The sequence below is a fragment of the Manis pentadactyla genome, unplaced genomic scaffold (assembly GCF_030020395.1).
Source record: "Manis pentadactyla isolate mManPen7 unplaced genomic scaffold, mManPen7.hap1 scaffold_438, whole genome shotgun sequence".
Taxonomy (NCBI): Eukaryota; Metazoa; Chordata; class Mammalia; order Pholidota; family Manidae; genus Manis; species Manis pentadactyla.
The window spans coordinates 51,357-61,246 of NW_026644821.1; the positions used below are offsets into that span (position 1 = coordinate 51,357).

Sequence of the window (9,890 nt, forward strand, 5' to 3'; positions counted from 1 at the left end):
ACAGCAATGAAATGAACTTGGGACAGTGATTTCTGTGAGCGCCTAGAAGCCTTTCCCAGGCAGCCCCGCGTCCACCTCTCCCTGCAGCCCGCTTCGCGCTGTTCCACCAGGTCAGGCAGGCTTTCTCTCCTGTTCCACAGAACATTTCCCTGAGGCAGCAGCAGTTCTGCGGCAGGGCTGACGCCAACTTCACTTCCGAGTATGTGGTCACCTGGCCAGGGGTGGGTGGCCTGGGCTGTCCATGGGTTCCTTCAGCAGGGGCTGGGGAAAGCAGGGCTGAGGTCTAGTCCTTCCCTCCCAGGATGGTAAAGCAAAAATCCTTTACAAATGGTGGTTCCTCAAGAAATTAAACATGGAATAACTACAGGACCCAGCAATCCCACTTCTGGGCCTATGGCAAAAAAATTGCACTCAGGGACTCAAGGAGATACACGCAGCCCACGCTCACAGCAGCATGCTTCACGACTGCCACCACAATATGTGAATAACCCAGCAGCCGCGGATGAACGGATACACACAGTGTGTCTGCACACACACCGAAATATTATTCAGCCTTAATAAGGGGGGGACATTGCTGTCCCAGCGTGGATGGACCTTAGCACTGTGCTCAGTGCAATAAGCCAGATGCAGAAGGACAGATCCTGCCTGGTGCCACGCCTAGGAGATCCCTAGAGCATATATTTCCACAAATATGTTATAATTCTATAGATAGAACTTAACACTACATTGTGTAGCTGAAATTTGCTAAGAATAAAACTGAAATGTTCCCACACACACCTGAAAAGTTAACTATGGAAAGTGATGGATGAGGTAATTAACTCAACAGGGAGACTCTTACAAGTGTGCCTGGGCCAGTCATCATGCTGTGCATCTTAAATATCTTACACTATTCTTTGTCAGTTTTACCCCAATGAAGCTGAAAAAATACATAAATGAAAAGTTAAAAAAATCCATTGTATGCTGCTACTGTAGAATATATGTTCCTCTCTCACGGTGAGTTTATTTAAAAATCCTTAAAGTATTCATGTACTTGGTCATTAAAAGAATGAGTCCCAGTAGAGATGTTCAGACCACGTTCTCAGGACTTAATCTGGTAAAACTAGAATGTGACCATCAGAAACACACCACCAATAACAACAATCCACTTGGAAATTCAGAAACAACCTTGTAAATCACCCCTGAATGAAATAATCATGGAATAGCTACAATATACTGAGAGAGAAATTTGTACCCCAAGCACTTTTCCTTGGAGAGGAACAAATGGACTGGAGGGAAATAGAGCCAGTATTGAACGTAAGGAACCAGGGAAACAGCCACCAGGAATTGTGGGAAGGGAGTGAACAGTGGTACAATCAGAAACGTATTACATAGAGGGCAAAGGACAGTGTAAAGCCAAAATAAAACATAAAGTTCGTTCTTCAGACCAGTGTAGTAGACAACACCCCAGCATCCTGCAGGAGAAAGAGAAAACGAACAATAGGGATGGGAAATGAAGAAGAAAGTGTGGATGCAGAAGCTACTAGGAGAACAAAAAGCATCATATACAGCTAGGTAATAGTAAAATAGGATTTCAGGTGTTCGTGGCAATAAGTTGTTATATATCAATTAGCAAAACTGACTTGAGAAGAGGTAGAAACTAGAGGCAGAGCAGGGCGGCCATGTGTGAGCAGAGGTTCTCAGCCGAAATTCCAGAATGAATGGCTGAAGGATGGCTGGATGGACGGATAATGGGTCGATGATGAATGGGCGATGGATAGATGGGGGGATGGATATGGGTGGATGGATGACGGGTGGACGGGTCAATGACGCTTTTTACTGCAATACTGGTGTAGAATACAATAACACCCCCATTGCTTTGCAGCATAAAAAGACCCACAATGTCCACCATCTCTCTGGACATAGACGACAAGGAAATTTCCTGTGTGGACCTCAAGCCACTGGTATGTCCCAAACTTGTGCTGTCCCATATTCTTCGTGGCTCGTGTTAAGAATAATGGCAGTGGGCCTTGGGGGGCTTTTCGCTGAGGGGCCGGCCAAGCCCCAGTTCAGGATCTGGAAATGGAAGTGATCCTGTCCCGGTTGCCAGGCTCCCCGCCCCTCCTCCATCACGGTCCCCTCGTCAGGGCTGCCCCTCGTGACTCCCCGACCTCACGTCAGGTGCGTCATCAGTCAACGGTCCTTCTTGAGCATCCCCAGAACAGCCTCTGGCCAACAGGGATGAAAGCCCTCCTCAGCGCCCCCAAGGAGCCCAGAAACAACACACAGCCCCACGAAAACCTGGGCACACGCCTCCTCAGCTGCGTCACACACAACAGCCCAGACCTGGGGGCATCCCAGGTGTCCGTGGATGCAGGGATGGATGCACGCAGGGTGTCCAGCCACGTGCTGGTATAGTGCTCAGCCTGAAAAAGGAAGGACACGCAGACACCTGGTGCACCGTGGGTGGACCTCGAGGACACGCTGCTCAGTGACATGAGCCAGACACAACAGGCAGACCCTGTCTGATCCCCCTCCCAGGACGTCCCTAGCAGAGCCGCATCCACGGAGACAGAAAGTGGGCATGGGGGCAGGGGGAGGGGGTGGGGAGTGCTGCTTCAGGGGACAGAGTTCAGTTTGGGAGGAGGGAAAGTTCTGGGGATGGGGGTGGGGACGGCTGCACGGAGCTGCGTACTGGGAGACGGTTAAGATGGTGCATTTGATGTCATGGGTATTTACCTCAATTTTTAAAAAGTTGATTTGAGTCTTGCATTCTGTCTCATGGTAAAGCCATGTTTGTCTCAATGTAAAGCTCTTGTTCAAAAGTCTCTGTCCCGTGGCTTTTAGACCCTGCGACTCTCTGAGGTACCCACCCACCCCCGTTTGAGCAGCGTGTCTCTAAGGCTATCAGCCTGACCCCAAATCATTCTTTCTCTCTCTCCTCGTGCGTATGCTCATTGCAGCCCATTCATTCATTCATTTCCCCCCTTGCCCTCCATATGCTACCCGTTGTCCCGGCTCATAGACTGGCTTCCGGTCTCTGGGCCTTAGCTGCACCCCTCGGCTCGGGCAGGCTCTCCACGGGGCCGGGCACAGTGACAGTGCCTCTCAGGCCCCGGGGCCACCGTGCTGGGGTCCACAGGCGCTGTGCTAAATCCCTCCAGGCGTGAGTGTGTCTCCATGTGGGTTTTCGCCATGGCCGGGCTGTCGGCAGCTCTCGCCGGTCCCGGCCAGCATCCCTGTCCCCCTCCCCCGCAGACGGCGCTCATCTCAGTCGGCTGCGACCATGAGAAAGAGATCGTCGTCCGGAAGTGCGTGAGCTCACAGCGGGCTGGGGTCCGGGGAGAGGCGGGGCGGTGGGGGCACCCCGAAACAAGGGGCTTTGGTTTCATCCTTGCTGAAAAGCCACCCACGCGCTCACGGAATTCCTGAAGCTCTAACAGGGGCTCCCGGGATCGAGCAGGAGCCCCCTTCTGCCCTCCGCCCCTCCAAGGCCACGGTGACCTCAGGCCATGGTTTTACCAGATGTTTGCTCTCAGATGGCAACACCCTGTCGAATCAGTCAATTACACATTTAGGACCTATGTGCAGGAAACGCTTTTTTGAAACAACATTAAGAAAAGCTTTTGCCATACAGAGAGTAGGGAAGCTGTTTGCCACATGTGTAACAAACAAAGGACTTAGATCCGGAACTTACAAAGAATTCCTCAAATCAGTAATTTTTTTAAATGACACACTAGTAGGGAAAAAAATGGGCAAAAGGCTTGAACAGGCACTCCCAAAGGAGGAAGAATGAGAAAACAAAGAAGCCCAAGTGGTATCAAAAATGTGGTCAACCTCAGTTAATTGGGAAAAGCAATGAAAACGTTCACTTGAGACCCTTGTCCATCCACCCACGTGGGAAAGTCCCCAAAGCCACCCGGGAACAAGTCCTGGTAAGCATGACGCTCCCCTGGCGGCCTCAGGAACTCACAGACTGCTGGGAGGTGGACTCATTCCTCGGCTGCTCGGGGGAAGCGCATCTTCCGACTGAGCAATTGCACTCAGCACATTTGCAGAGGCCCGGTTTGCAGAATGCTCTCGGCAGCATCCTTCCTCATCGCTCCAAGCTGGAAGCACACCAACCCACATGTGTGAAGAGTTAGGGCCCCCAGCGCCCAGGTCTGGCTCTCTAAGGCCGTGTTACGACAAGGGGTCAGGTTCCTTGGAGAAGTGGCTGGTTCTGGGCTGGACAGGGAAGACAGCAGACCAGACTGGAGCGTCTTGAACCAGAAAGCGAGAAGGGGCTCAAAAATCAAACCAGTGGGGCTCGAAATGCCGAAAGGACACATGCCCGAGTCCCCAGTTCTGGGTGGCGTCAGGCAGCTTCTCACCGTCCCATCTTGCTCACAGGGAGGTCTCGGCCTGCTACAAGGGCATTCTAGACATCATGGCCCTGAGTGACAATTACAGCTACGTCATTGAGAGGTGAGCCAGGGGTTTCCCTTCAGCACCCCCTTCCATGTCCCACACTCCACCGCCAGGGGCAGGTCGAAAATAGCTTTTAAATTGATCTCCAGAAAGGGGAGGTGGCAGAGACCCCCCACCCAGGCTCAGCCACCCACCGGACCACCTCTGACACCTTGCCAGCGTGCCACCAGCCCTCAGAGCGCAGCCACCTGTGCACCTGAGCTAGTGGAGTTAGCCAGATGCTCTCAGCCAAGGCAGCAGCGGGTAGGGACCAGGTGACCCTCCATACACTGCTGGGAGTCCCAGGTGCCACTGTGGGAAGATGTGTGCGTCAGGGGCTCCAGGGAAAGAGAAGCAACAGGATGCGTGTGTGTGCGTGTGCAGAAGAGAGAGTTGGAGAGAGGGACGGAGACAGAGGCAGACGCAGAGAGAGAGCCCTCTGTTAAGGAACCAGGATTGCAGAGGTTGGTAAGCCTGCAGTCTGATGGAAGACGCCGGAGGCTGAGGGGAGGGAGGCAGTTGGAGCCCCAAGGCCGCTGCGGCAGAATCTCTTGGCATCTGTCTCCGTCAGCTGCCCACGTTAAGGAGGGCACTCTGCTCTCCTCAAGAGTTCACTGATTTAAATATTAATCTCATCTCCAAAACCAGCCTCCCAGAAACATCCAGAAGAGTGTGTGGCCACATACCCATGCCCCATGGGGCAGCCAGGCGGACCCACTGCCTTAACCTTCCCCGGGGGGCCAGGGCCATCCGACCACGGCTCTGATGCCCCCCTCCAACCTCCCTGCTCCCGTGTCTGCTTAGGGACGCCTACGACCCCAACTTCAGGGGGCAGAAGGCCACTAAGGACCAGGTGGTGCACTACCCGTACGACAGGCTGGGCTGCCCCGACCTCGTCTACTACGACAACCCATGGAAGCCTGTGGTGGAGATGTGAGACCCCAGCCCCACTCCCGCACACCCACACCCCGGGGCCCTGCTCCTCCCACGCTGCCTCAGCTCTGGAGGCCTGAGGTCGGAGATCAAGGCGTGGGCGGGCGTGCCTTCCCCTGAGGCCCCCTTCTCCCTGGGTCCCCACAGGTGGGGGGACGGGAGCTTCTCAGATCACCGGCCACCCTTATGACGTCCCTCAGCCTAAGGGCCCACCTCCAGTACAGTTGCCCTGGGGCTCAGGCTTCCTTGTAGGCAGGCATCTCTGGGGGGCACAGTTCAGCCCGTAACACTAATGTTGCTCCTCCCGTGAGTTCTGCTGCCTTCCTTCACTGTACCCCTACGTGCAATCCCTCCTTTTCCGTGGGTGGTGGACCCAGCGGAGCCAACCAAGCTCGGGCAGCGGGACCAGAACCATCCACCTTGGGGTGAAGCGATCTTCCTGCAGCCCCAGCCCACCGCTGCCCGGCGGAACTTCCTGTGATGACAGAAATGTCCTGTAATGCTCCACAGTCCAGTCGGCAGCCCAGAACCACGCAGGGCTACTGAGCACTGGACATGTGGCCAGTGCGCCCAAGGAATATGCCTTTCCATTTTATTTAATGATCATTAATTTACATAAACCCTGTAGGCCCATGCCCACCCCCTGCTCCCCCATTTGTTGCCCCCAATTAGTCTGATGATATCAGACTAGATGGGTGTTGACTGACTTACTGATGGCAGGAACTGGCTCATACCTGTAAACATTTAGGTGCATTACAATGTTGCATCTTAGTTCCACCTGGCCTTCATCCCGTGCTGGGGAAAAACTGTGGGCTGGGCACACAGGACTGAGCCCGGCTCCAAGGGCCAATCCCCAGCTCAGAGCTGCCCTGTGGTGGGATGCAGGCTGGCCTGGAGGGAAGGTCAGGGAGAGGGTCCAATCCCAGGAGGGGCGGGAGCCCCCACTGCGCAGGAGGCGACAGACTGTGCACCAAAAGAATGCTTTAGAACAGCCCTGACTCTATCCCCTTTGAATGTCCGCAGATGTCATCAGAAGGACTTCACAGGACAGGTGGCGAGGGGTCTTACCTGTTTGTTGGTTTAGTTGCTGTGTAACTCATCAGTTTCTTTACAAGTGACATTACTCAGTTATAGAACATCAGGGTCTTCCAGTCTCCACTCATGGTGGCCACTCAGTAGAAAACACCGCTGCCTGCTCCCCCCACCCCTTTTCTGCCGGCTCTTCCCACCTGTCCTGGGGTGTCCACATGTGGAGCCCAGTGGGGCCACCGGGCTGCAGGGGGGGCTCCGTCTTGCTCTGCCGCCCCCCGTCATCCCCAGATAGTCTTGGAACGCGTGGGGGCGGCTGTGCCTCCCTGCAGCCGAGCCCTGTGTGTGTCCCAGGTGGCGGAAAGGAAAGTTCCAGGAGGTGGTCCACACGGAGTACGTCCTGCAGGAGGTGAACGGGCTGTTCACGTACACGTACTCCCTGAGCGCCCGCAGCGCGCTCTGCAGGGCGCAGCCGCAGAACTGGACCACCGTCATGGAGCCCGCGGGCGGCGAGGGGCGCTCGGCCTGGCACCGGGAGGTAAGGGCCGCCTTCCGTTCCCACAAGAGGTCCCGGCGACACGTCGTGGGCGGCCAGGTGGCGGCTGCTGGTCACACCCAGTGTGTTCGGGGACGGGCTCCGTGCGCTGGGGCTGCTGTGCCCCCACCACAGATCAGGACCGTGCGACCGCAGACCCCCGCTCCCCGCGGTCCCGGAGGCCGGGGGCCCAAGGCCACGGTGACGGCAGCGTCGGTGTGCGGGCCGGGCCGGGCCCACCTCCCGGCTCACAGACGTGCTTCCCGCCGCGTCCTTGCGCGGCGGAGGCAGAGGAGCGATCCCGTCCCGAGGGTGCGACCCTCCTGCGCTAATCGCTTCCCAAAGAGCCCGCCTGCCCCCATCACCTTAGGGATCAGGCTTAGGCGGACGCATCTGGGCGCGCCAGGAGCATCTAGTCCGCAGCGTGGGTGGGGGTGCTGGTAGCCCCACCGAGCACACCAGGCCGTCGGCCGCTCCGGGGAATGCAAGACCAGCCGGTCCCCTGCGAATCTCGCCCAAGGGAATTGCCCAAATGGTCAGAGGTGTCGCGCCGAGGGTGGCCCTCCCGGGAGCCTGCGGCTCCGGTCACGCAGCTGCGCCAAGCCAAGGGCGCTTACACCGAGCCGCCAACAGGTGGCGCTCGCCGCCCGCGTGCACCGGCTCGTAACGAACCGTTTCAAAGAGGGCCGCCCACTCGGGCATCTCGCACGTTCAGTGTTGCGCAAGCACCTCTCCCCGGGTCCCACGGAGCGCCACCCGTGGTGTGGACACCTGTGTGGCCTTTGTCGAATCAGTACTGCACGACCGTGCCGGGGGCTGCACTTGCGTGCTTTTTACAGGCTCTCGGGCTCAAAACAGCGCGCCGGCTGCATTTAAGAGATTGTCCCGTTACTGTTTTTTCTTTCATCAGCCCTGGGGAGGGGGAAGTTTTGGACAACATGCGGTTTCTTCCTACCGAGTTAGAGCGCAGCCCCTCGGTTCTGAGCGCACCACTGGATGGACTGTAGGCCCAGTCGCTTAGCCCCTGAAGACCCCGAGGTGGGGCCGGCTCTGTCAACAGAGGTGGGTCGCCCGGCTAAGCGACCGGCTCCTTTCTCGTCCACATGGGCTTTACGTTGCCCAGTCTTGCGTTTTTTCTTTTTAACTCCCAAAGGACTTTTTGTGTGTGATAAAATATGCACATTAAATTGACCATCGTAGCCATTTTTAAGTATCCTTATTACCCCTATAAAGACCCTATACCCGAATAACCTGGGCATCCCTCTGTCCTTTTCCCCAGAACTACGTGAGCTGCCACGACGCCAACAACCACGCCCCCGTGAGGTGGCCGGATGTCCCGTACCAGATCCTGGGAGGCCCGACTGCAAACAAGGTCCTTTTTGACGAACGGAACGGGATATACATCTTTCGCATTTCCATCGTGGATCCCTTCTACAGGTGAGCGGGGCCTCTGGGGCAGCTGGCTCCCCGGGGGCGGGCTGCACGCGGCGTGGACCCACTTTCCTCCCTCCCCTCGGCCCGAGGTACACCCGAACCCCCCTGAGAGCCCGGACCGTCCCCAGGAAGAGCGCTGTTTTAAGTTCTGGATGACGTCTGTTCTCTCCTGAATAAATCCTCGTTCAGAGCCTATGCTGGGTGCTGGAGGGGCGGCAGTGACCAGCAGCCACGTCCCTGCCCTGTCTGATTGCTGGGCTGCAGGATTCGGCTTAGGCCGGCTCCCAAGGGCCCCTGTTGAGTACTCCAGGGTTCTGCACGCCGGCTGGTTTCCCACTGGCTGCAGCAACATTTACACCACGGAATGGGCACACAGTACATGCCACGCCTGCCCCCAGCAGCTGGCTGATAACCGCTCCCCATCCATGCGGGCTGAGAGGTTTCAGGGCTCACGTCCAGGTGTGCTGGTCTAGGTTATCAGCGTCTCCCCTGGGAGGGACGTGGGGTGGCATCCTCTCTCCCATAGATCCCCTCCAGACGGATGCAGAGTCACCCGGGAGCGCAGGGAGACCCTGCCCTCCCTCAGGCCCAACCCTTCACCAGGGGGCTCGGCCTGGGACAGCCGCGGGTGGGAGGCACTGGTGGGGGATGTCCCGAGACGGGGGGCTGCCCACCTCTGCTCCCAACACGTGCTTTCCGCAGAGACTCAGCGAGTGCTCCATCCCTGGGCCATTCCCCTGGGGTCCCCTACCTGTAGGTTTTCACACAATTGCTGTGGTGAAGGGCAGCTCTGGCAGGCGGTGCCCATGGCCTCAACACCGCCCCCCCCGACCCCCAACGCCTCTTGCAGCTACTGTCGCCTGGAGACCACCTTCAGTGTCTATGTCTATGGGGCCCTCCCACCCTCCATCATCCCAGTTGAGATCTCCATCGTCCTGCTCACGGCAACCATCCTGCTGGGCACGTGGCTGTCCTACGTAGTGCCCACACTGCTGCACACTGGGAAGGGCCTCCGGTTCAAGAGGTTCTGGACCAGTCTGTACAGGAGGTACAGAAACTCCTGGGCGCGTTTATGGGGCAGGCGCTGAGTGTGCACCGGAGGGGTCCAGCGTTGCCTTAAAATAAAGTGTTAACAAAGCAGGTGGGTGGATGGGTCGGCCACATTTTGTGTCTCCCTGACCACCACCGTCACTACGGCCCTGGACATTCTGGTGTCAGAGCACCTTTGAATTACAGTGCCTGCCTTGGGTATAACGGGCGGCACCAGGGGATTGGTGAAATAAACCAGCATGGGCACCACGGAATAACACGCAGCCCTCTGAAAGGGGTGAGACACCACGACACGTCTGTTAGAGACGGATGAGGCCCAAGGACAAGTGGGGCGATCTGGACAAGACAGTGGTTGGCAGGGCCCCAGTCCTGTGTTTATACGTAACATACACACACACGCCCAAATGGTCGGACATGTACGTGAGTGAAGGCTTGGAAGCATGTTTTATATACATATACATGGTTTTATACATATGCATGCAGA

General features: G+C 56.8%; 1 protein-coding gene across 1 annotated transcript in view; it reads left to right on the forward strand.

The window, feature by feature from the left end:
- Window positions 1-9,496, forward strand: part of LOC118917676 (cation channel sperm-associated auxiliary subunit delta-like) — a 32,943-nt gene extending 23,447 nt beyond the window's left edge. The window contains exons 15-22 of the mRNA XM_057496762.1: window positions 141-199; window positions 1,862-1,940; window positions 3,235-3,287; window positions 4,369-4,443; window positions 5,230-5,358; window positions 6,742-6,925; window positions 8,202-8,359; window positions 9,207-9,496. Coding sequence (XP_057352745.1) covers window positions 141-199; window positions 1,862-1,940; window positions 3,235-3,287; window positions 4,369-4,443; window positions 5,230-5,358; window positions 6,742-6,925; window positions 8,202-8,359; window positions 9,207-9,444 — 975 coding nt within the window. The 3' untranslated portion in view covers window positions 9,445-9,496. The remainder of the gene's footprint in view (window positions 1-140; window positions 200-1,861; window positions 1,941-3,234; window positions 3,288-4,368; window positions 4,444-5,229; window positions 5,359-6,741; window positions 6,926-8,201; window positions 8,360-9,206) is intronic.
- Window positions 9,497-9,890: the final 394 nt, after the last annotated feature.